General features: G+C 35.3%; 4 protein-coding genes across 6 annotated transcripts in view; 3 read left to right on the top strand and 1 right to left on the bottom strand.

Moving 5' to 3' along the window:
- The window catches only part of miple2 (midkine and pleiotrophin 2), a 231,366-nt gene extending 215,737 nt beyond the window's left edge, over positions 1–15,629 (top strand). For both annotated transcript variants that reach the window (XM_014234445.3, XM_070111854.1), the window contains exons 5-6: positions 13,543–13,770; positions 15,255–15,629. In XM_014234445.3, coding sequence (XP_014089920.2) covers positions 13,543–13,770; positions 15,255–15,286 — 260 coding nt within the window. In that variant the 3' untranslated portion in view covers positions 15,287–15,629. The remainder of the gene's footprint in view (positions 1–13,542; positions 13,771–15,254) is intronic.
- LOC106617345 (ATP-dependent RNA helicase p62) lies at positions 15,601–18,986 on the bottom strand. 2 transcript variants are annotated; one of them, XR_011397079.1, is made up of 4 exons: positions 18,577–18,986; positions 17,220–17,995; positions 15,936–17,126; positions 15,601–15,835 (listed from the first exon to the last, which is right to left on the bottom strand). XR_011397079.1 is itself a non-coding variant. In XM_014234458.3 (3 exons), exons 1-3 carry the CDS (start codon positions 18,791–18,793, stop codon positions 16,251–16,253), a joined length of 1,869 nt encoding a protein of 622 aa, XP_014089933.2. In that variant the 5' UTR covers positions 18,794–18,986; the 3' UTR covers positions 15,601–16,250. The 2 variants fall into 2 exon arrangements, 1 of the variants encoding a protein (XP_014089933.2); XM_014234458.3 differs by having other exon boundaries at positions 15,601–17,126.
- A 491-nt stretch (positions 18,987–19,477) lies between these two features.
- LOC106617344 (EEF1A lysine methyltransferase 2) lies at positions 19,478–20,558 on the top strand. The gene has a single exon (XM_014234457.3). The coding sequence runs from the start codon at positions 19,581–19,583 to the stop codon at positions 20,235–20,237; it is 657 nt and encodes a 218-aa protein (XP_014089932.2). The 5' UTR covers positions 19,478–19,580; the 3' UTR covers positions 20,238–20,558.
- A 293-nt stretch (positions 20,559–20,851) lies between these two features.
- Tudor-SN (Staphylococcal nuclease domain-containing protein 1) lies at positions 20,852–27,125 on the top strand. Its single transcript, XM_070111852.1, has 4 exons — positions 20,852–21,191; positions 22,877–23,714; positions 24,057–25,495; positions 25,931–27,125. Exons 1-4 carry the CDS (start codon positions 21,096–21,098, stop codon positions 26,342–26,344), a joined length of 2,787 nt encoding a protein of 928 aa, XP_069967953.1. The 5' UTR covers positions 20,852–21,095; the 3' UTR covers positions 26,345–27,125.
- Positions 27,126–27,643: the final 518 nt, after the last annotated feature.

Below are 27,643 nucleotides of genomic sequence, written 5' to 3'. Positions count from 1 at the left end.
ATTTCCTTAGGTTGTTCAGAATGATCCGTAGAGCATATCTCATATACACGATTTTTTAGAAAAGCAATGGACCCGCTCTAATGTATACACCCTGTGTCTGCAATGTAACCGAATAGGAATAAAAAATTTAATAGTGAAAAGAAAATTGAGTGGAAAAGGAAATGAAAAATTTGCCACACAAGGTTACATTCCGGAGAAAATGAGAAATTTAAAGGCAAAAGGCAAGGAAATATGCTGTACGTACTTTTTCATACTTGTTTTTGTAGTAAAAGGGAAGAACTAAGTTAATTAAGCCTTAAATAGCTGATTAACTGCGCAGTTTGTATTGGAGCGGGGCAAGTTATGAAGCATAATAATGCAAAATTAACTTAAATGTTTTTAAACTCGGGGTTACCTCAATGTAAGCATTTGGTTAAGCTTTCATAAAAAAACCTCGATTCATAATTCAATTTGAGAAATACTTCGTAAATAATTTCAAAGTCACACGAAAAGTACTTCAACCCAATCAAAAATTGTTTCAGCTTTTCTCATGAAACCCTCACCTAAATAGAGTAAATAAGAAAATAAGAGCTGGAATAGTTGTTAGATGCAAATGCCTGGGAAGTTATTTGTTGGAGATAACATACTACCGAAGCGAGATCTTCAAATGATTTTCAAACTGTTTTCACCAAAGCGGTTTTTCCTAGTTGACTTCAGTGCTTTTCTAATTAAGCCTTCGTGGTTAAAGTAAAGGTATAGTGTGTAACTTACAAAAAATGGAAATATCAATAAAATTTCATAGTCACAGTGATTTGGTTTTCTTCATTGCTATTGAAAACGTACATGCGTTAGGCGAATCATGATTGGCTTACCTCTTAAGAAGTCTCTCACAGATCAATCATTTAAAAATAACTACATTTACACTTTATCCAAAACTATATTTTCGAAGATATTACAGAATTACATAGCAATGTTAATTGATTTTTTGGAGAAAATAATTATTTGTTTTTGTGGGAATTTCTCCAAGCCTCACATTGAGCTGACTACCGTTTTCATTGCAATTTATGTAGGCTAATTTCAGGACTAGCCAATCCATTTTAGGGGTATATTCATACCTATTTTAGAAAAACACAGTAAATATTATATCTTTAAAAAAATTAAATACTACTTATATAGGTCCTCTACTGCAGCGGTGATTTTGGCCTTCTCCGTGAATGAAGTCTAAAAACAAAAATTCTCTAAAAGAAAATATTGGCGGTTCATTGACCTACAGTCGGAAAACAAATAAAAAAAATTATAAAATGGCGGCGTTTAAAAAAAGTAGAAATTGACCCAAAATTTTGGTGGTTTTGGCCAACCAAACTTCGATTTTTTATCAGTAAAAAAATTGTATTATCGGAACTTTCTGGGTACTTTGGTCAAATTGGAATAAAAATATGAACATCAATACATACAAATATGTATATAATATTCTCTTGCTCTTTCCCAACTCCCAAAGCAATCAAGTAGGAACATAAATTATATTATATTATATTTTTTTTTTTGTGCAGCGGACTATATACTTATCTACATGAATATTTTGTGTACACTTCTCTCGATGTTCTTTTTCACATGCATATGTTACGGTACTTCCTTATACATTTATTTGTGTAATCATCCACGTGTCTGTCATTCAGTGCAAGGTCAAAAAATTTGTACAGAAACACAAATTATTACAAAGACTTCGTAGATGTCAAAAGCACAAGTCATTAAGGCAGAATGTTTTTATAGACATACAATCGTGTGTTAATAGGTATGTACGTATATTACTGCATATCAAGTATTATAGTATTACATCGGTAAGCTAGGAATGCTTTCAAAGTTTTTCCTTCCTTTTTCACTAGATGATTCATTTATGTACATTTAACAATTTTTTTTTAAAAAAATATGAGTATATTGTGTCAAGAGATTAATTTTTCTCTATCTAGCAAGTCACTAATTTTGTTTGTGAAAGAAAAAAATAAAGAATTTTCAAATCTTTACAACATATCGTATATGTTTGTGGCTTAAAAGCAAAAAAGTACTATAATATATATTTGAGATATATACGTATGTCCATTATTAATAGCACTTGCATATAGAAGAAATATATAATATGTAAATAAAGTCAACTCAGTTTGGCATTTCATATTTAATTATGTAATGTTATCTGCTTGTTTTTGTTGTTTCTTTGACGCATCCATTTCCCCCTCTAAACTCGCATGCTTCTTTTGTATATCAAAGGCGTCTCTTTCAAAGCTTAGTACAACAGAAAAATTTAAAGCCACTCACACATATACCTACATTAGAGCGGGTCGATTTTTTTTTCTAAAAAATCGCGTGTGCGAGAAAGGTTCTACGGATCATTCTGAACAACTTTGCCTAGAGAATATAAGTCTAACACCGGTTTCGAGCCAGCGATTTTTTAGCTGAAGTTTAATTTTTTGGGATTATAATTTCGTACGATATATGTTATAATTGTCCGATTTTCTTTATTTTCACTCTCATTGTTAAGTATGTATTAGAGAACAGTTCTGAAAAATTAAGAGCTCTTAGCTTTTTAGTTGAAGGCATTATACCGAAAAATAAAATAACTGAATAATCGATTGTATGGAAGGTATGTGATATAGTTGTCCGATCTATCCGATTCCATCATATAATCAATAGAACCTCAAAATTTACTTATGTATTAAATTTCATTCGGATATCTTAAGAACGACGAAGAAATGTTTAAAATCCTGAAAAATTAAAGTTCAACTAAACAAGAAAAAACGTTAACTTCGGTTGCACCGAAGCTATAATACCCTTCACAGATACAAAGGTTCCTTACAATAACTTGATTCCGATCTAATTTTGTGAAAATGCCTCGTCAAATAAAAAAGTTTTCCGTGCAGGCACTTCACTCCGATCGTTCAGTTAATATGGCAGCTATATGTTATAGTGACCCCATTTGTACAATTTCTTCGGAGATTACACTACTGCCTTAAATAATAATATATGCCAAATTTCGTGAAGATACCTCGTCAAATGAAAGAGCTTTCCATACAATATATTTTATAGGGTCTCAGACGTTTCCTTCTTGGTGTTACAAACTTCGTGGCAAACTTAATATACCCTGTTCACTGTATAAAAATCACGGCTAGAAACCGGTCTCCTTAGGAAAGTTGTTCAGAATGAACCATAGAATATTTCTCGCATACCCGATTTTTTCACTTTTTTGACTGCTTGTAAATCAACCCGCTCTAATATATGTACATACATACTAACACATATAGGGTACATCGCCTTAGATTCATTTATGTGGCTGCCAAAAGTTTAAGTAAAGTAATCACATAAAAGTGCTCGGTATGATGATTTTTACATTTTTACATATGTAAATGTATATAATAAATATCTAACATTATGTATCAACATATTGTATATATGTTACACAGGTATAAATATTATGTAAATATGTATTATATTTTAGAAAGAAAAACAGAGAATTTAGATATCTTATTTATATACGTAAATTAACCAAATTATTCAATGTATAAGTATTTGAAGAGTATCGAAAGACCATTTCAATTGAATATTCCTTTTCCCATTATACCATCTAAAGCACATAAAATTGCTCATACGCCACGTCTTTCAATAATAAAATTATCTCTAATAATAAGGCTGTCTTACTCTAGTTGGCCTGACTAATCACAGACTTTAATGATCTCCAAATAACTGTTTTTTTTTCTACAAGCGATCGGCTCTCGAAATGTAATAACGAATGATTAGAAAAATGTGTTCACTTATACTTTTAAACTACCAAATTTATGTATCACGGGTTTTTGCCAGAAGCAAGGACAAATCGCTCATATGCCCCGTTGCATCAATTTCAATGGAATCGTTTTATTAGAGAAGGTTATTTAGAGAAGGTGCGAGGGAACAACAATTACAGTAACTAACAGACATTTTTAAAATCTTAAAATATCAACTGCATTTGACATATCTTCAAGAAGTTTTGGCTAAGATAGATTGACATTTCTGGACATCTGGTCAGTAAATGTCATCTCTTTGCAATATTAAGCGTCCAGAAATTTTTTCTTCAGAAACCGACTAGTTTCATTCAAGGTATAACATGGCGCTCCATTTTGTTAAAACCAGTTAGCGTCAAAACCTTTTTCACATACCATATTTACTAACAGAAATAATGAGCCACCCTTTTTGGTTCATACAATCGCGTTCCATGGATGGTATTTCAATTTTCGGACAGTGTGAAATGTGTTCGGCAGTTTTTCTGTTGACTTAACACAACAGAGAGCTAAATTTTATATAAAGTAACCAAATTGACGACCAAAAATACCAATATTTTCACGTAGTTTAATACAAATATTTAAGATAATCTTCACAATAGACTCCTTTGAGCTAATACAACGCTTAATCCAATTTTCAGTGTCGAAAACAAAAAACAGTCACAGAGAGCCAAATCTGGCGAATTCGGTCGCTGAGCACACTCGTTTCGTGTTTCCATGAATTTTTTGCCCACAATTCCGCTTATGCTCCTTAAAACGGTCAAGTAGTACTCCTTATTGATCGTTTGATCCTGTGGAAATTCATGGTGAATCATACCACGGTAATCAAAACAGACGATGAGCCCTACCTTGAGTTTTCGATTACTTTACGACCTTTACTGCATGCTTGTGCCACTCAAATACTTATGTTCGTGATAAAGTAGACTCCCCAAAACAATTATGCAACATTTTCAATGACAAACGCGAGATTGGAAACACAAAATTTTAAACTCGTTCTTAAAATTTTTTCCATGTTTTCCATGTTTCGCCTTAAAAAAACAGCAACCAAATTCATACGAACATAAAAAAATGGTTGTAAAAGGCCGGTTAAATTTTGATCACTTACTTGTAGTATTTGCTTCTATCTCCCAAGTTAAGTTTATAAAGCTCGGTAACCTTTTACATTTAGAAGTTTAGTACCAGATGACTGATAAAAACATATATTTCCTCTTATAAAAAATACAAGATGTTTTCGTTTGCCGGGTTACCTTTGCAGTGTGGGGTTTTGGACTATAAAAAAAGAACAATCAGGTTTTTAATCGTAAATTTCGGTACACATCTTGCTATACTTGTATAAGTCTCTCCATACAAGAGTATTTCTCTATATGTTGGCGATTTTTGATTCCATTGGATCCTAGCCCATTCCTCAAAAGATTCGTAAATCCAAAATTCACGTATTCACAAACTTATTCGGCAGATAATTAATTCGCTTCATTTAACGGCATTACGATTTATTTCAAAATGCCATATTTCCGCTTAATTAAAACTCAAACTACTGGTTTTCCAAATTGCTCACGTTTCATTCTTGAAAATTTTCGGAAACAAAAACAGCGCCATGCATTTTTGCTTATTTTCTGTTCATGCAATGAACCACACCACACCATTTGTGATTGCTTTAAATGTTAGTGAATCCTCTATAACCTTTTCGCTGCTCGCTGAAGAGCAAGAAAAACGTGGCCAAGTTGATGTGACTTCGAATGGAGGCGGCGCTGGCAAGAGGCGAGCAAATGCAGCAGCACATTTTCTTTTATCACAAAATTTCGTTTATTTTTTAGGAATTTTGCGCTCAATGCATTCACACACACACATATAAACGTACACACACATAGCACTTTGCAATGTATTTCAAGTGCTGCCAGCAACAAATGGGTTAGCACCTGGTGAAACAGACGCTTGACCTTCGTGTGCACTAACACACACGCATATAAAAGCCTGCAAATATATCAGCAGCAAGTGCACATGCAAGTATGTATGTAATTTGTAGTTGTGTGTGAAAGTAAATACAATCTTCATTCAAGTGTAACTGAAAGAAGAAAGAAAGCGTGAGCGTCGGAAAAACTTGCGAAAGCAATTTATTGCATATGTAGTAGTAAATGTCATTCTATATACACATACATATACGTATCTATATATAAAATATATATATACAACTCACGCCTTTCACCTGCAGTCACTCACTCGCACTCTATGCATTACCATCTCACTCGAACACTATCACGTTTCTATGAGAATGACTTGCAAAAAAAATTTGCTTAAAGGAAAAATTTCACTTCAATAGTTTTAAGTGTGAAATAGCACACTAAATGCAACAACAACACAGAGTGCATGAGAAGTGTTGCATGTGCCACATTTTATCAGCCTTTTGTTAGTCTTTGTATGTGGCGCTTTACGTGTAGGGCCAGTTAACCTAAAATTTTCACGCTGACAGTTATCGCAGATCTAACCTCTACCACATAAACCGCTACAGGGCAAATGCGTTTTTCTTACCACCTACGAGAATATAGCTAAGATGATCTATTTTGTTGTTTTCTTTTTTTTTTTTGCTCTGACAAAAACTGTGTTCAGCAAGTTAAGTACGTAGTGTCTACAAGGAAACAATGAAACCGTTTAAGTAAGAGCACTGAAAAAAATCGGTACATAATACCATCTCGCCGAATTGACCGTACATTCCTTCACCGAGTAAGGAAGCAAGAATTATTAAGATTTTGCTTTGGCTGAGTAAGAATTAAGGAAATATCAAGGGCAATTCGATGGAATTTATATTTCCTATCTCTCCTTGAACTTAAGACTGTTGCAAGGAAAAAATTTAACTTGCTATTATTATTGTGACGACATAGTTTTATTCCCAAAATCTAATAAACCATAATATTTCAACAGGAAACCTTTTTAGTAGTTGTTGAAATGTCAAAAGAAAGAAAAAATAAAATGAAGTAAAGAACAAACACTTTCTCGGAAGTGAACTATATGAAAAAATGCAAAACAGGATACGCTTAGCCAAGGCATAAAAGACGCACACAAAACACAGCCATTGCTGCTGCCAAAGGTTACACTCTTAAAAAATGCCTACATGCTTAGACGAGAAGAAATAACAGTGTCAGAAAGGAATTTCACACTTCACTATCGCTTCAACTAGCCTGCGGCAAAGTTCTGGCGCCATACATATGTACATATATATATATATATTATGTATATACCGTTTATGTGAATATTACATGCACACATGTGTTTCGATGTGTTTGTGTTGCGTGCCACTTTTGTTGCATTTTATTAATGGCGGCACGTCTTCAGGCACAGCTTTTACGACACTGATTTTTTTTCTACGTGTCGCAATGCATAACAAGAAGATCCTTTGCCAGTATTTTTGCAACACTTTCAATTGCAGCAAGCACGTACTGCATTCCTTTATGTATGGAAAGTTGATTTTTGTTAAGTTGAAAGTCTACTATTTTCAAAGTGAGTGTACAAAGTGGTATTGATAAAACAGTCATTTGACTCTCCAATATTTTTTTACCGGGTTTGCTGGGAGTAATTTCTGAAACTTACTAAATGTTTTATGATACACGATTTTTCCAAATAACTGGAACTTTCAAATCAAGTAAGGAAGGATGAATTTCGGGTGCATCTGACAAATGTATACTCTCACATATTGCGAGGCGCAAAAGCGAGGAAATATTGCTGTATTTATGTATATATAGGGGCAGTATTAGCCCAATTTTATGATTTTTGGTATTACGGCATATCATTAGCAGAAAAAGATGCTGTATGAGTTCCAATAATATATACTTGGATATTACGCCACAGTCGAACGTTGCGGGATAATGCGCTCACTAAAAGTTTCCTTCAATAAATTGATGATTTCGTTGGCTGCATGGCATGTAAGGCCGTCTTGTTGGAAACAAAGGTCGTCCACATCAACATCCTCCAATTCAGGAACGAAGAAGGCATTAATCATGGCTCTATAGCCAATTCTCCATTGACTGTAACATTATGGCCGGTCTCATTTTTGAAGAAATATGGACCAATGTTTCCTTCTGCCCATAGAGCACACCAAACAGCGACTTTTTAACGATGTTACGGCGTCTTAATAATAGCTTGTGGATTATCATCACTTCAAATGCGACAATTTTGTTTATTAACGTACTCATTCAACCAAAATGGAGCTTCATCGTTGAACAAAAAATTTTCTTGCGTAAATTGGGATCATCTAGAACATATATGTTCATTATGAAATGGCAAATTAAACCGATTATAAATCTAGTAACAACTGCCAAAGAGATCAAATCAGCAAAATTATAGCCTTATTGAAAATAACACTTTTAAAAAAACACCCATTATATGGTATAAGGTCTACCGAAAGTTTGAAAATACTTTCATTACGTAGGTGGAGGCTAGGGGAAGTATTGACCTGATTTTACCCCTTCCTAACACATTATTATCACATTAGAAAAATATTTTCTCCGATTTTCAATAATATACATACAGTATAAAAACAGACATAGACACTGATGTTCACATATTCGGTACCGGGAGCTTGGGAAATTATGGTCCGATTCAAACAGTATTTAGTTATCTGATGGCATAACTTAAAAACACTATCTGTGCAAAGTTTTATTAGATCTCGATTTATATATTGTAAAGTGAAAGGATCAGATGGAACCTAAAATTATCATATGTTGTAACTAATGTATTAAAAAAATAATTAAATTAGAATTTGAATTAAATTTTTTTTTTGTAACCCAAATACGGGATGAAAAAAATTTAAACGAAATTTCATCCCAAAACCGGATTAAAAAATGGCAAAAAAAATGTTATCCCAAAAATTCGATTAAATATTAAAAATAAATTTTTATTATCCGGATTACCGGATTGAAAAATAAAAAGGAAAAATTTTTGATCTTAATATAATAGCATATAATTAAAAATTAAAAAAAGAATTTGCTTTAGAACTAACATTCTTTGCGATCATTTAAATCAAAAAGTAATATTTTCGGTTTTCATTTTTAATCCCAAACATCCAAATTTAATTTTTAGTCCTAACATCGCTATTAAAAAATTAAAATTTAATTTTTAATCGCCAATTTTTTTAATAAAAAATCCTGGTTTTAAGTAGACGTTATTGTAGTTGCTGAGAAATGGAATTTCAACCAAAAGTATCCGGTCCATATTTTGTTCATATCATCTACACACCATAATCATTTGCACTGTTAAATAAAATCATTTTGTCGTTTTTTAGCGAGTTTAAGAATTTTTCTTGGTTTTCAACATAACCTTATACATAGAAAGGCACGACTAGTATTCAAGTTCACACTTTTTTAAACCGTATGATGCAGTGCTGAAGTGAAATATATCCAGCATGTTTAGCTGGTTTGTAAAAAAATGTTGTGAGAGTATAAAAATGTTCTAATGTCAATTAACACATAAACATAAATAACTGTACCTACAATGACTTTTAGATTATTTCCAATTCTTGTTTAATGATTTATCCACTTTTTCAGGTTTTCATAGTACACTTCAGAAGCATTACATCTTGTATATGTGTTAATTTCCAAAAGAGGAAAAATTTTCACTTTTTCATAATATTCATTAAAAGTTTTCGAAACATCTTCCTCAGTATATGTACACCTTACTTATTAAAAAAATAAAAAATAACTCATCAACAAGAGTGACCGTTCCGTATACACCAAAAGCTTTTATACATACAAATTTTTTAAATATTATTAACTTTTGAAAGTAGTAATCGCATTAGAGTTGCACCGTTGAGCCACTGAAAGCAGGGTGTTGGGGGCGTATGAGTAATAAACAGCGCAGTAAAATACACCATTGCTATGAAAGTTGGCGTTTGCGATTTTAATGCAACTATGAATTTGAAAAAATAATTAATAATTTTTTTTGTGCATAATTTCAATTTCTTCTATTACAAATGGCTCTTTCACATGCCCTTTATTGCTTCGTAATGTGTTTGGGGTAAGCGCATTGGAAAAAAGATCACTCATACGCCATGGGGCGCGCAAGTATTAATTGCTGTTTTTTGTTTGAAAATTCTAATTAAAATATTAAAATGCGCTTGAGTGGCACGCATGAATGTAAAAGAGCAGCACAATCGCTGTACTGTATATATGTATGTAGCTGTATGCGTGTATATATGTTAGTGTGTGCGCATGAATGTAATGTGATTGCAGTTGACATTTTTAAGCCGACTGTCAGAGACCGCTGATTGCTGAATGTTGGCTCCCAAACAGTTTAAAGTCGTTTTTGCAGGATTTCCAGCGTCGGTTTTGTGCGTTTTCACTCTCTTGAATTTTAATTATGCTTTGTACTGTGCGCAGCTTATAACTACATGCACGCAGGGTTGCATTTGACTTATGCGTATTCATACGGGTGCATTTGTAAATGTATATGAGTATATGCTGCTGGAGAATGCAGTAGTGCCGAACTAGTTAACTTTTAAACCATTTTAGTGTATAATATTTGATTTTTAAAACATCACAAAAAAAAAAAAATCTACCTTAAAGTACATTTTAGAGTCCCAAAAAGGTAATTCAATTGGTAGAATAGTGGAAATAAATTTTGTCTGTCAAATCTACTGTACTTGTAGGAACAAAGCGTTCGGGTCAATCAGCTTCAACACTTTTCATATCAGCCGACGTTGGAAACTATCTCCTCAGTTTTTCAGTATTTGAGATATCGATTTGAAATTTTTCGCATGTCCTTTTCACCCCAAGAAGCTATTCGTTTGTCGGAACCGCCGATATCGGACCACTACAGCATATAGCTATAAAACAAACTTCTTTTTTACTTACTTACTCCCAGCATAAATTGTCAAAGTTAGACCATTTTTTAGGGCACTAGCATATGTATACTAAACCCTTTAAGCATTCAATTTTCAAGTATAAAATGTCAATTTATTTCTTTTGACACAAATTGTACTCCACATAGACATAGGTGAATACGCCTATAGACTTTATGGGTCCTGTGTGCACTAGAACAGCAATTCTGCAAAGAAAATTTAAGGTTATGTTTATATGACACACAGATGTGAAAGAGTCATAAAAAAATTGTTTTTGCTCCGATAAACATTTTTTATGGATTTCCAGGACTATGTGAACTAAAAGAGGCATAACCAAGGCCTTTTAAAAATTCGTGGCCATTTCAAAATTTGTGTAGTACCAAACTGGTTATTTGTGTAACCAATTCAACTTGTTGCTGTTGCAGTGTAATGTATTTATTGCAGCAATCTCTCCCCATATTTAATATTTCGTTGCATTTGCATTTGTTTATGTGAATATATGTGACTGCACGCGCGTTTGCTCTAATTAAATTGACTATGCGGACGGTTAGGAGCAGCCATAGCAGCGCATAGCCTCAATAGTTGTATGTGGAACCACAGTAGCTCAATGCCTCACTGCACTTGCCACTTTACAGCTTTTGCTCACTTTACCGCGCACGTTGACACACTTATACACTTACAGCACGAATATGTGTGTGTATATAAATTTGTATAAAAGTATGCTGCGCTGCATATTAGCGGTGACAAAAGTTTGCTGTATGTGTACCATATGTATGTATGTATGTGTATATGCGACTTTCACTTTTTGTGGCTACCCCCAATTAAAATTGTAAAACTGTATTTCATTTACGTTTTTTTTTAGAATTTTTTCTGTTTTGCACAAAGGCATTCTCGCATTTTATGTAATTGCAGTAGACGCTTGACGCAGCGGAAGCTTAAGAAAACCAAATTTTTGCTCTTCATATTCTCGTTTTGTGGAATTATGCGGCAGCGCACAGTTTATTTTTCTTTCAAATGTATGGAAATATGGCGCATTTCCGTTAGATTCTGTGCATTGTGGCCATTCTGCGAATGCAAAGTTTACTTTAAAGCGAATGTAGGGGGGCATGAAGAAAGCAATTTTTCAAGCATTATTTTGTTGTTATAACTGTGTAGTTACACATATACATACCATCTGATCAAATTTGACCCGGACTGGACAAAAAAGTTATACGAGTATTTACACATATTTTAATATAAAGCTTTATTATCGCCTTCAAAGTAAACTTTACAAACTTCATACCCAAAACATTAACCAAAATGAGTTAAGTCGATCCATAACAGATATTGAGATCCGCTGCTATGTCTCTGATGACAAGATTTTCAAGCCGTTTCTTTAATATTTTCGATGTTCTGGTCATTAACAGAGGTGGATGGACGATTTGCTTAAGGCAAGTTTTCGATGACTTCACGGGTTTCACTGAATGCTTTGTGCCACTGATATAATATTGTGTTCGCGGTAAAGTAAACTCCTCGAAACACTTCTGCCTCATTTTCAACGATTCCGCAACCTTGATTTCATTGAAAACACAAAATTTCAAGCAAACTCTTTCTTCCATTCTTTCATGGTAAAATTGCCCAAGAAATTGTTCACATCGTAAACAAACAGCTGCCATTAACACCTACGATTTTTTTCCATTTGATTTGCACGATTTCGGTCTGCACGCGCAGTTTAAAAAAAAAAAAAAATTTAAATGCACAAGTCCGGGTCAAATTTGATCATATAGCATATAAACAGAGAGCAAATAATGCTCAAAATGAAATTACTTAGTCTACCACTGGGAAAACGATAACCTTAAGAATAGCTAAGACGTTTGACACTTTGTCCTTAAATCCCATTTATATAGGTGTCATACCCACTAATTGAGATAATACAAATAAAAATTCGCAAATGAAATTAAATGAAGGTATACACTAAAACCTGTGTTCTCTTTTGCTCTCCTCTCTCTATTCTAATCTATGATCGTGCTTGATGTTTGAGGGACAATATGCTCTCTACTCGAATTTGTAGATCTTGCGAACTTTACTAATTTTTTATTAAGTGCAATCCATTCTAGCAAAAGGTGCTACGGATTTGCCGCCTGTAACTTTATGATCTTTCAGGTTTTTTATTCTTAAACTTTATAAATAAAGAGTTAATAGTTTCAATCCTCATGGGCGTTTTAACCCAAATGTGCCTCAATAGCTATTGATTCAAAATTGAAACTTATGTCAAGACTTAAGCTAAGTTTTAAAAGTTAGGATTTCGATACGTTAAAATTTGGTCAATTGTCTTCGCAAATTTGCACTCTTGTTCGGAAAGATATGTACTTTCTCTGCTAGCTTCAAAAATAATTTAACACGGATTGTATGCTAGCTCTTTAAATATATTCCACCGAGCTAATCTACAATCAATGCCTTTTATTTCCAACCAATTTTGTTTGCGAAAATTTTGAGCTATTTCACGCTGAAGTTTTCCAGCTTTGAGCACTTTAAAATTCACAGTACACCGAATTTACTTTAGGAAGCTCTTTTTCTAAGTCTGAATCTATGAGCTAACAAGAAACAAAGTTAAAAGCTTACAAATCGAGAGCAATGGACATAAGGCGCAGAACTTTTTTTTTTCTCATTTTCCACGTTGGCCAGTTAGTTAACTAAAGTCTAGCAACAACTACTTTCAAGACACTCTTCTTTTTTTCTATAAGTCTTGCAGTTAGTTCATAGATTGTACTCCCTTTAAGCTTTTAAGCTTCTAAGCTTTATTTCTGAACTTTTAGTATACAATCTATGAGTTTGACAACTTCTAAAAGATTAGAAATATTCTTTAAAAAGAAAACTCTTTTATTTACTCAATTTTTCATATCTTGAATCTATTCTGCTCTTTTAACGGTTCGTTACAATTTCTTTATTCAACAGCATGTCGCTATGAAAAGGGCGCCTGGTCAGAATGTACTAACGGTCAAATGACGAGACAGGATAAATTGAAATCGGCCACAATAACCAATCCGACCGTTGCAACTGACACCACTGATGCCAACGCCGATTCAAGCTGTGAGCCAATGCGCAAAATCACCAAGAGATGTAATAACGGTGGCGCAAAGATGGCTAATAAGTCCAACAAGGAGCGCAAACATAAGGATAAAGGTAAATGTATGGAAAAAATTTAGATTTCTAATAAGAATGAATAAGCAGAATAAATATGAATAAAATGGGTTTACCTAACCAAAACGGAAACGGTTTTGCATGCTGTAAAATCCGCTGCCGCTATGTTTACAATTATTCGGTGATTATTTTTTGCTTCCACCACAACAGTAATGAATGTCCACTAATTCATCTTTTAAGAGTGATAATACTGAACGGAGTCGGAAAATACCAGGCTAATGTGCTAAATTGCACCTTCTTATCAAAATTTAAAAAATAACTTTCCTGCTTGAAAGATTAACCAACGAGGTCACGCTCTACTTATACTTAAAGTAAAGTTAGGTTATGTTGGGTTTAACGGTCGATTACTGGTCTTTACTGTGATTTTAAGACATGTCCGCCGTTCCATCAATACAGCTCTACGTATCCGGAACGGTCCTACCTTATATAGGGCCAAGTATTGTCTCTAAGAAACTCTTTTGTAATGCCAAAAAATTTTACCAAACTCTTTACAAATCGGCTACCGGGATTAAATGGCTAAATGACTAAAAGTCAATCGACCAAAGACTCAGTAAAAATGCGTACAACTAAATAAATTCGTAAGTAAACCGAAATAGAGTAAGGAAAAACACTGACTCGCTTACAGTTTCTTAACTCGAGGCAATTGAGAGTTCGTTTAAACAACATTCACTAGTTTTGGATCATGTTGTGGGATCTTAGGACCAGTATTGCTACTCTTAGAACAGAAAGTTTCTTCTTCCTGAAGGAGTTTGCACTTCAAACCCATATATTTACTGCTAGCTTAATGTCACTTAGGTAAGGTTAGGTCATAGGACTGGTCCTCGCTATTTGCGACCGACAGCATATGTAACCTGAGCCTATTGGACAGTGTTCAGTCATAACACCTAACATGGCGGCGAGATGTACCTTGCTAAGAGCATCTAGTTCAGAGGACCTTATGCGCACCTCTATGCCCCAGAAGAGTCACGCAACCGCTCAAGTTTGCTTGTTGACCAGCGCTGGCCAAGCTCACGCGTAGTTCAACGCTAGAGAGCAAGAGAACAACAGAGTACCGACTGGTTGCCAATCTGATGAAATTTCCCTCCCTAGCAACCCATCGACTTTGTAGTTTCCAGCGATTCCACTGTGATCCGGTACCCAAACAAGTCGAATAGGAAATAGCTTGATGCTACTGATAAGGAGGTCAAACACTCCTGGTTAGTCTTTGGTGCGAGCTCAAGGCGTGTATACGTAATGCAACTCGGACTCGCTATCGGAAGAAAGCTGCATTTCGCGAAGTACATCTACTACTACCTTGTTGGCAGCCATCTCCACTTAAAAGATACTGCAGTTGTACAGTAAAGCTCGAGTTGATGGGGACCTTCCGACACAAGACTAACCCTACCATCTACATACATATTATATATACGTAGTATTATTGTATGTTTTACCGCAATTACAATATATGTTTTTCCTTCTCATTCCAGGACAACGCCGAACACAACAGCAGGGTCAATGAGAAGAGATATAAACGTGAAAGCAAGTATCAAAAATGTGCTAGATGGAGAAAGGCACGCGATTTTTAAATTAAAATATAATAATTTTAACATTTATTTTTAAATTTAAAACAAAACACGAACTAGTGTATACTTAAAAATACATATATACATATACACATACAAGTATTAAGTTCTAAATTTGTAGAGCAGAACGTGCAGCGTAGGTGCATGCATATTTTTACAATTAAAATACCTTAATATATTTACATACATACATACATACATACATACGACATTGTACATGTATTGCACAACAAATTAGAATAAAACAAACTTCTTTGAAATAAAAATAATAAAACTTTATTATTTCCATTATTTGTTTTTACTTTAGTATTTGCTGTTGTAGCTTTATTTCCATGCATTCATTTCAATTATAAATGTTTAGATGTATAAGTATTTAAAACGAAAATTTACATATTTATATATGTGCACTTCTTTCTTTTTGTTGCTGTATACAAAGCGTTAACTCTCCTTACTCTGCTTTCATCAACGTAAATGCCAAGGGTTTGCTGCATTAGTAAAATAGATATGCCGAAAATAAGCCAAAAATTAGTAAATTCGTTTGCTACATCCAAAAAGTGTTTAAATTCGAAAATAATTTCAGCTTACAATTGAGCTGTTGTAAACTTATGACTTGTTGGTGTGGATGAACATGCTGCCGTCGATTATTGCACCGCACATCAAGCACAAATGATGCGGACTTTCAACATGCGCGCTCTTTGTCAATTTCATACTTCTTCTTTGCTTTAAGAAACGTTGCGAACTTCGAAATCGATATTAATGAGAATAATATCGAAAACGATATCAATGAGAATTCACTTTATACTCTGTATATGCTCTGTATGTAAGTTAAACAAACCCAACTCTTGCAGTTGACAAGTTCTCTCCATTTTTACACAATTGTCTTTACACAGTATGGTTGTTTTAATGGCGGGAATTGTAGCTACGCGATCTCGAACCGCCGCCAGATAAATTGCCATTCGAGTAACCACCACCTGCACCTGCACCAGCACCACTATTGCCACCATAACCACCTTTACCGCTATGACTGCCAACCATAGCAGCACCTCGATAGCCATTTCCGTAGCCATTACCACCAGAACTAAGATGTCCCCTCATGCCACCACCTGAGCTGAATGCGCTATTATTGCCACCACCAACACCGCCACCTCGCCTGCTCGACGACATATTGCCACCACCACCACCACCATTGCCATTTCCACCACGACCGCCACGACTGCGCCCACCAACGCTGCCCGAACTTCGTGCTATATACTCCAACTCTGGATTTACATTTTGGTTAGCTTCGCGCAGTATATCGATTAGAGCACGCGCACATTTGGCGTTCTTGCGTGTGAAAAATGCATACGATGTACCTGTGGAATGTTTGCGCCCGGTACGTCCGATTCGATGTATATAGTCTTCAGACGATTGTGGAAAGTCGAAATTGATGACATATTTGATGCCATCCACATCTAAGCCACGCGCTGCTACATCGGTGGCAACTAAAATATTCGAGCGTCCACTACGAAATTCGGCCAGCACATTATCGCGATCAACTTGTGATTTATCGCCATGTATGGAACCGACACGTACACCAAAGCCATTGATAAAGCGTGACAGCTCGTCCACTTTCTTCTTGGTTGCGACGAATATGATAATTTTACCCGGCGCATGTGACTGGTCGTAGATGTGAGAAAGTAAATCTTTTAGTTTTGTGCCCTTATCATGCTCATTGCAAACATCGACATATTGGCGTATGTTGTGATTAGCGGATAACTCTAACGAACCAATATTGACCTGGAAAGTGAAATTAAAATAAAAACAAAATATATGATAGATAATAATTAAACGGATTTTCCACATCAAAGTGTTGAGTGGAAAAATGCATACCTGTATGTATGAACCGAGGAAGTCCTCGGCCAGTTGTCGCACTTCTTTTGGCCAAGTGGCGCTCCACATTAGAATTTGTCTGTCTGGTCGTATTTGTCCGAGAATTTTCCGTATTTGCGGCTCAAAACCCATGTCTAGCATACGATCAGCTTCATCCAAAACTAAGTATGTGCAGCGCCGCAAATTAGTAATGCCAGTTGCTAAAAAATCTAGCAGCCGTCCCGGTGTGGCAATTACTATTTCCACACCACGTTCCAAATCATTCGCTTGTTTACCCTTTGGTGCACCACCAAATATGCATGTGTTACGCACGTAAACGCTCGAACCAAAATCATTTGCTACCGTTTGTATCTGTTGCGCCAATTCACGCGTTGGCGCCAAAACAAGTGCAATAGGCCCGTCACCGCGTTGCAATGGTGGTTGGTTATTTATATGTACGATAGCGGGAAGAATAAAAGCAAGCGTTTTGCCAGAGCCGGTCTTAGCGATGCCGACGAGATTGCATCCGCTCATTGCGATTGGCCATGATTGTGCTTGTATAGGTGTTGGCTCTGTATAACGCTGACGTCTGATCTCGTTGAGGCAATAATCGGGGAAGCAGGCTTCGTCGAAGTATTGTATTGGATTGGGTGCTGGACCACGAACCGTTATTTGGTGTGCTGCGCGATATCTCTCTACCTCTTGAGGTTGACGATTTCGCGTTTTTGGATGTTCTTGGTAGAAGTTTTTCTGGAAAGGCGGCAGGCGTACGTCTGACCAATTTATGGTGCGTAGTCCTATAAAATAAAAATTATTAGAAGAGTGTTTTATAAAAACAATATTTTTGTAACCTACAAAAATTTGAATAAACGATGCATTTTTATATATTTTTACGGAAATTTTAAATTTTAAATTTATTGTTTGATTTTAAAAGCAATACCTGGTTGTTACAAGAAAAAACAGAAAACAAATTATTAATCTACTATAAGTTTTCTTGTGCAGTAAGTAACATATAAACATTATGCACCGGACTTAATATAAAAAATGCAAGTCTTACTCTCGACATCGACTATAAGTCGAATTTATAGTATATAATAAAGCTTTTTGTACTAATTAGTTTTTAGTAGGAATTTGAGTAAAAGAATATCGATTTCTAAGAAACAAGTTGCAATATGCTATGCTTTAAAATAGATTATGTATAGAAGAAATATAAAACAAATGTAAAATAAAAATAGTATCTATTTTTTAGAGTATATTTTTTTAATCATAAATAACCAATTTTATCACTTTAAAAAATATTATTTTTTTCACTCGCTATAGTGCTTGTTGTGATACACCCTGTAAATACATATATAAATTAGTTGTACAATAAATTTACCGGCAAAATCGTTGTTGTTACCGCCGCCACTACCTCCACCCCCCCGACGACCACGATCATCATAGCGCTTCTCTACACGTCCAGAACGTACACCATCATCGCGTCCTCTACCACCTCCACCTCTGCCACGCCCACCATCGCGCATACCGCCACTTCCACCACCACCACCTCCTCCTCTGCCATTTTCTCGACGATTACCAATCCGGCGTTGAGGCATTTCCTTTATATTCCCTTCGGCTTAATGGTTCGCACTTAGTTTTAACAACTTCTTTTTTTATTATGTACCCTTTATTGACAAATAAGAGGAAATATTTCTTGGATTTCCACTAATTGTTACTATTTTTCTAAATGCCCACAAATATAACCAAAACAGCACAGAGAAAATATTTTGGCATTTTTTGGAAACTGTTCGGAAAGTGCAAAGTATATTAGCAAATTCGCGGTAGATGAATTTAAAATAAAAATTAACTTAATACTGAAGCTGAAACTACAATACATGCGTAAGCGTGAACGTGGCAATATACATATTTTGTTTGAAATTTACGCAACTTCATTGTATGCACTTGGATGCATTCAATTTTTACAGTACAAGACATAAGAAGGCATGTATAAAATTTAAGGTTCATTTTGTGTTGGCTGCATTCCAGACAGTCCAATCTTTGTATTGGGAACGAACCCAATTTTTAAACGAATAGGACCGTCAACTCAACAGCAACAACTTGGACTCCTAAAACATTGTGTATTCTATTTATCTGTAAAAGTAATATTTTTATATATATCATTATATATTTTACAGATTATCTGTTAAAACACTAATCTGAACAAATAAATGATTCCTCAATTTTCTTATTGTAAAATGATTTGCAACCATGGAAATCTGAAAAGTGCTATTGTGAATAATAAAATTATTGTCAATCGGCTACCATACACCTTTACAAGTGTATATATTTGTAAATAAATAAAGTTCACGTGCATAAACATTGCATTTTATAAGTAATTTCAAAATGTCTGTGGAAGAGCTAGAAGGATCCGAACTTGGTACCAAGAACTATTGGGATAGCAGCTATGACCAAGATATTGCTAATTATAAAAATCATGGAGACGTGGGGACGATTTGGTTTGATGAAGACTCTCAAATTCGTATCATAAATTGGATATTGAAGCAGGATACATTCAGTAATGATGTAAATGTTGTTGATATGGGCTGTGGCAATGGTATGTTTTTAATAGAACTAGCTCGAGAGGGATTTTCAAATTTACTTGGTGTGGACTACTCGGAAGGTGCCATTGAATTAGCTAAGCAAATAGCCAAAGATCAAGAGTTAAACATTCGTTATCAAGTTGCGGATTTATTGAATACGGAACTCTGCCAACAACAATTCGGAACTTTCGGAATCGTCCATGACAAGGGCACCTATGACGCCATCAGTTTATGTCCAGACAATCCAAGAGAAAAACGTGACACATATATTAATACAGTTCATAGCCTTATGGATGAGAACAGCTTATTAATTTTAACATCTTGCAATTGGACGGAAGATGAGCTCCTAATTAGTTTGGCAGATAAGTTCGTTAAGAAATGTTCAATTCCTACACCTTGTTTCAAATTTGGTGGTAAAATCGGTAGTGTTGTCAGTTCCATAGTATTTACAAAAAAGTAGATTTAAATATACTTTTAAATAATATTTTAATATAATAATAATAAACGAAAAATAAAATAAAAAGTTTTTAACTTAACAAAAATTAGACAACTTAATAAAAACACAAATTAAACCCATAACGTTTAGACACATGCATATGAAAGGCTGTGTCTTAAAACGACACCATTTGTATTCCATTGGGGACTGTTACAATGGTTACTAGAATTTTTTTTATCCAACGCTTTCTTTGAATTTTTTTAAATTAATTACTTTAATTTTCTTCATTTTTTGTACATAAATTTATAAGATTTAAGTCTTAATTAAAACGTGGGTCTTTATTCATTCGAGACGTTTTTCTTAATATATTTGTTAGAATATTCGAATATCATGTTAAGGGAATATAAAATTTTTGAATAAATTTTTGAATTTTACAGTTTAAACATTTAAAAACTTTCGCGATGTTTAATTTACAAATGTCAATATGCTAAATATATAAAAATCTTACGTTAACCACTTGATATTAAAAAAAAAAATTTTAATTATGTTAATTTCTGATATAATAGCAACTCTACTGTGTATGACGTCACATGACACCTCTTCAATATTTGACGTTTGTTCGTATTCGTTGCACCTTCTGTCAAACCGAAGCGAAATTTCACGGGCGGTGGTGTGTTCGTACTCGTGCAAACGTGGAACGGACGAAGCAGAAGCAGAAGCAGATAGGTGGACATCGAGTTCAAGCAGAGGAATAATTTTTTCCGCGTTTTCAATTATATTTTAATTGCAGAAAGCAAGAAAAAAGTTCAATAAATAGCGCATTCGCTATAAATTATCAGTGCTAAAACACCCGCTATAAAAAGTAATTGAAAATTAAAGAAAATGAGTGGACCCGCATTGACAAGTCCAGCCACGGCGACAAATAAGGATGGTGATTCCGCGTCGTCGGCACCAAAACGGCGTGGTATTGTGAAACAGGTCAGTAGAAATAATTTCAAAATCGTAATTTTTTTTCTTAATATATGAAAGGCAGGGGAATTTGAATTAAATTTGAAAGATATTGGTGTTTGAAGATTTTCATTTAAGGGACGGTAAGAAAAAAGTGAATGAAATTGAGGCAGCGTGCTGACGACAAACGAATACGCCGACAGAGCTGCTTTTAAGTACGTGAGAATGCGATATGTATATAGACATTAAAAAGTGAGTGAGCAGCACAAACAGCAGTACATGAAATGAAAGTTTAATGGAGGTGCCAACTTGGCAGATTTTGGAAGAGACTGTTGGTATTTTAATATGTGTACGCGTATATACTGAATGACTTCAGCAAAGGACTCTGCGTCAAAGGCTTTAGAAACAGTCGTGTATAGTTAATTATTATACATATGCACACAATACTTAATTTGCCGGTTGAATAGTTGAATTATTTTTCTCTTGTATTTACCTAAACAAGTATATCATTGGCAGCGTCAGCAAGCGTCGCTGTCTCTAACATTATCGGCGCAGCAGCAAATTTTGATGTTTGCCTGCTCACAGCTTTCAGAATTTATAATTCGTTTATAACCTCAATTTCAATAAAAATGCTGCTAGCACATACATATCTCGTTGATTATAGGACTTTTCACACGCATTACTTTTATTTTTATGTAGTTGAACCCAAACTAATTGTGGTGTTTTGATGTTTCAGTAGTTAACATATTAGCTATTTCACAACCCGTTTCTATATACATTTTTTTAATATCAGTATTTAGAGATTGTATTTTGTTGAGGTTTCTACAGTTTACAAATTTATTTTACTTCTTACTCGAGTGGATTATTCGGCATTAGTATTATTTTATAATAATATATACTACAGAACTAATAGCTATTTATTTATTTTGATTAAACACATGAATGTATATGCTTCAATTACATAGATTTTTACTTTTTTCTATAAATACTCGGATGCCAGATGCAAAGAGTAAAAACTAATAATAATTGAAGAAATCGTCTTAACAATTACAAATTTTGTATAATTTCGAATATCTATGACTTTGGTTCAACCCAAAACATTCCCACTTCCAACCCTTTTGTGGGTCGCTAGATAAGGTCAGCGGAGGCCTGTCTACAATTAGAATAATTTTTGAAAGGACCAACTTGATATTTATGCAATCTAAAGGGTGTAGTTGCTCCTTAACCAAAATGCATATTACATTGCTTTAATAAAATTATAAATGTGAATTTGCGTATTTGTATTTTACTTGATGTGCCGAGTTTCACGCACAAGTATTAAATATTTACGCAACTATCGGATCAAATATTTCGTTTTTGTGCTACGTAAACACAAATTATTATATATCATTTTTAAATTTTATGAAATTAAGGGAAAAATGTACGATGCAAGAAAGTCAACAGAACTTTTTTTTTTTTTGTTGTGTCGTGGTTCCTTGATCAGTTAAAAAACACCTCTGTCGATCGTCAGTGTCGTATTGAAATATAGATGGCGCCGAAAATATCTTAGCTGTTTTTTTTTGCAGCAAACTTCACTCATTTCATCTTAAAACACATGTCTAATAAAATTACAACATAAGAGTGAGGAAGAATTTAAGTTTCAATATAACTACAATTTGTAATCAATGTTCTTCCTATATGTGTAGAACTTATAAAATAATTTTTACTCTCAACAGGTTCTTTCGGGAGACACTGTGGTTATTCGTGCATTAAAAGGTGCACCACCACCGGAAAAACAAATTACATTCTCTTACGTTCTTGCGCCCAAGTTAGCTCGTCGTCCAGGTGCCGGAGGTGATGAGACTAAGGATGAACCATGGGCCTGGGATTCACGTGAATTTCTAAGAAAGAAACTTATTGGTGAAGAAGTTTTGTTCTCATTTGAAAAACCTGCCAATTCTAATAGAGAATATGGTTTCGTATGGCTGGGCAAGGATGCGGAATCCGGCGAAAATGTTGTTGAAACAATGGTGCGTGAGGGTTACGTAACTGTACGTCGAGAGGGAAGACCTTCCAGCGAATTGCAAAGACTTATCGAATTAGAAGATCAAGCTAAAAGTGCGAATCGCGGTAAATGGTCGCATGTGCCACCTGTTGAAAAAGTGCGCCATATTAAATGGACCCAGGAGAATCCTGCCCATATTGTTGAATACTATGGTGGTAAACCAGTCAAAGCGATTATCGAACATGTTCGAGATGGTTCGACGGTTCGTGCCTTCCTTCTGCCAGATTTCCAATATATAACATTGATGATTTCGGGAATCCGTTGTCCAGGTGTGAAGCTTGATGCCGATGGCAAACCAGATTTAAGCGTAAAAATTCCTTTTGCCGATGAAGCCCGTTTCTACGTAGAATCCCGATTGCTACAACGCGAAGTAGAAATTCGTCTCGAGTCTGTAAACAACTCAAATTTCATTGGTACGATTCTGTTCCCCAAGGGCAACATTGCCGAATCATTGCTGCGCGAAGGTTTGGCAAAATGTGTTGACTGGTCGATGGCCGTAATGAAGAGCGGTAAGTTTTGATTGCATACTTTTATTTTAAATGAGGGTTATAGATAGAGGCGCTTTTCGCATACGCATCATTTTGTGTTACTAAAGCACTATTTGTAATATCATTGAACTGCTCTTGTTTAACACATTGTGATGCTAAATTAAAGACGGACTCCAAGATTTTGATGCTTTAAAATTTATAAGCAATAAGATCATTTCACCCCGTCGACATTCCAATTTGAACTCGCATGTATGAATAACGTTTTATTATTTATACATGTGTAAAATTATTATTACGATTTTATCTATAAATACAAATTTATTATGTGTGTACGTAAAACATATATAATCTTGTTTTAAATAGGAGCCGAGAAGTTGCGTGCTGCCGAGCGAACTGCTAAGGAAAACCGTCTGCGTTTGTGGAAGGAATATCAATCAAAGGCGCCCACTGTTAATGCTAAGGAAAAAGATTTCACCGGCACAGTAGTAGAAGTATTCAACGGAGATGCCGTTAGTGTACGCCTGTCAAACGGACAAGTGAAGAAAGTATTTTTTTCTTCGATACGCCCACCACGTGACCAACGTTCCGTTGTCGGCGCTGATGGTGAGGTTGGTGTACCTCTACGCGGTAAGAACTACCGTCCGCTTTATGAGATTCCATTCATGTTCGAAGCTCGCGAATTTTTGCGTAAGAAATTAATCAATAAAAAAGTGCAATGTAACTTGGACTACATTTCGCCGGCACGTGATAATTTCCCAGAGAAATATTGTTATACCGTGAACATTGGCGGACAAAATGTTGCTGAAGCTATGGTTGCAAAGGGTTTAGCAACCTGCGTACGTCATCGTCAAGATGATGATCAACGCTCTTCAGTGTACGATCAGCTTTTAGCTGCCGAAAGTCAAGCTATCAAGGGTCAAAAGGGCATGTTTGGCAAAAAAGATAATGTGCCATTGCGTATCAATGATTTGACAGTTGATCATTCCCGTATCAAAGTACAGTATCTTCCTTCTTGGCAACGTGCCTTACGTACCGAAGCTATTGTTGAATTCGTCGCTAGTGGTTCACGTCTGCGTTTGTATGTGCCGAAAGATAGTTGTCTGGTAACATTCCTGTTGGCTGGCATTTCTTGTCCGCGTTCTTCACGTCCTGCTCTAAGCTCCCCACATGTCCCAGCTCAAGATGGCGAACCTTATGGTGAGGAGGCTTTAGCATTCACACGTGATCGCGTTCTACAACGTGATGTATCAGTGCATATTGACACCACCGATAAAGCCGGCTCTTCCGTTATCGGCTGGCTTTGGACGGACAATAATGTGAACTTGTCGGTTGCATTGGTTGAGGAAGGTCTTGCTGAGGTGCACTTCAGTGCAGAAAAGTCTGAATATTACCGTCAGCTTAAGAATGCCGAAGATCGTGCCAAGGCGGCCAAGAAGAATATCTGGGCCAATTATGTTGAGCAAGTTATTGAGGAGAAACCCGTCGTCGTAGAGGAAGAGAAGGACGAGAAAGTACCCGTGGAACGTAAAGTTCATTATGAAGATGTTATTGTAACTGAGATTACTGCCGATTTGACGTTCTTTGCGCAAGCCGTGGAAAATGGTGCCAAATTGGAGGCGATGATGGCCAAATTGCACGCTGATTTCCAATCCAATCCACCAATCGTGGGTGCCTACACCCCCAAACGTGGTGATGTGTGCGCAGCGCAATTTTCCGCCGACAATCAGTGGTACCGCGCCAAGATCGAACGTGTGCAAGGCAACAACGCTACCGTGCTTTACATCGACTACGGCAACAAGGAGGTAAGCATATAAAAAGTAGATAATTTAGACGATTTTATATAAACTTTATTTCTGATGCACGCTCCTTAGATCCGTTACCGTTTCAAAGTGTAACGCATGAGTCATAAGCTTGCTAGAGCAAATAGCGAGAAAATCGAGTAAGCCTTATAGGCATTGTACATTGCCTAATCATTGCTTGTCGCGAGCATAAACCCTATCGTCAAATTGACTGTAGCGTCATTCAATCGGATTGCTGGACATGGTTGATGGTGTAGAAACAATATATTTTTGTTATGTAACGCCTTGACGCCACAGATAGTGAAACGGTTGATGCGCCAACGGTAGATGTTAGGGGATTAGATTATGTGTACAGTCAAGCTCGGTTATCACGCAACAATCTCACTACGAAATTACTTATATTGAATACAATAACTAACGAATTTCTACTATTTTCAGACTGTGCCTACAAACCGTTTGGCCGCTCTACCAGCCGGATTCACCAGCGACAGGCCGTACGCAACCGAGTATGCACTGGCTTTGGTACAACTTCCCTCCGACAATGAAGATAAGGAGGAAGCCTTACGTATCTTTGCCGAGGATGTGCTCAATCGTACTGTTAAGTTGAATGTCGAACTAAAACCTGCCACCGGGCCGGCATTAGCAACGGTGCATGATCCGGCCACCAATGTCGACATTGGTAAACAGTTGGTAGCGGATGGTTATGTATTAGCCGAGAAGCGTCGCGAACGTAAACTCAAGGATTTGGTGGAGCAGTATAGAGCCGCTCAACAAGCTGCCTTGGCTGCACATTTGGTTATCTGGAAATATGGTGACATCACTCAGGATGATGCGCCTGAATTTAGCCGCTAAAACGGACGTGCGCGATAGCGTTTTTAATGTTTGTCTGCCACATACCCGCCCTACAAAAACAACAACAACATTCATAGCTACATACATACATACATGAATATAATGGAAATGAAATTAAACTGAGGTATAGTAAGAATACAAAACAAAAAAATAAAAAAAAAAAAGATACAATGAAAAGACGAGTATTGATTCAGAACATGCTCTCGAGTGGAGTAAAATCAAAAATAAAATGCGAGCAGAGGTTCAATAACTATATGAAGTAATTACATATAATAAAAAATCTCAGAATTTACATGTAAATTACGACACATGTACAACAAATATAATCGATGTAGTTGTGCAAATAACAACAAGACATTCATAGAATTTGTACACTGCACAACAACGTCGACAACAATTCCACTATATATACAGCTCGATTTACGATCAATGTCTCATTATAGAAGTGCCGAAGTAACCACACAATCTTCGCATATAAATATATATACTTCCATGGCCACGAAAATTGTAAAATAATTAATAAAAATCCAAATTTTTTTTATGACAAAACGTTCTATTATATGCCTAAAAATATCCTAAATCTTCCCAAATATATGGACGGTAATTAGAGACAATTAAAAAATCAACAGTTTAAAAGAAGCATGTGGAAAAGAAAATTAATTTCAAATACGATTTCAATGCTGCGCACTAACGTACTATATCATTGCTTATGTATGCTGTTACACTACAAAAAAAAACATACTATTAATGAAAGCATTTCAAATTTAACTACAAAACCAACTATTACAAACAACAAAAAATCCAACTTTTATGATTATAAATTTTTTTCTTACTATGATTTTTTATTAAAACAAAAAAATGAGAAAATGCTTTTTATGAATTCAATTCAGTGTTTTTCTAAATAATAAACTACAAATATACAGTCAAACGATAAATATATCACATTATAAAATGGAAAATATTAAAAAAAAAAAATAAATAAATAAATAAGTACAAGGTTGAGGGATAATATGAAGATGAATGAGATTTTTTGGAATGCAACATGTTAAAAGTGACAAACGTAAAATATGAACGCGATGGATATACTACAATTACATTATCAGCTTTGTGACACTCAAGTACTTGTGTTCGTGATAAAGTAGATTCCCCAAAACACTTCAACAACACGATTCCTTCTATGACAACGTAGCCGCGATTCCCTTGGTAACATAAAATTTGAGCAAACTCGTTCAATTTACTGTTGCTAATTGATTGCCATTTTAGTAAGTTGTAGTGAAGTGCTTTATACTTAACATTCCG

Source organism: Bactrocera oleae, chromosome 6, assembly GCF_042242935.1.
Source record: "Bactrocera oleae isolate idBacOlea1 chromosome 6, idBacOlea1, whole genome shotgun sequence".
In the NCBI taxonomy this organism is placed as follows: domain Eukaryota; kingdom Metazoa; phylum Arthropoda; class Insecta; order Diptera; family Tephritidae; genus Bactrocera; species Bactrocera oleae.
The sequence above is the reverse complement of the archived record's forward strand: the minus strand, read 5'-3'. Positions and strand labels throughout refer to the sequence as shown.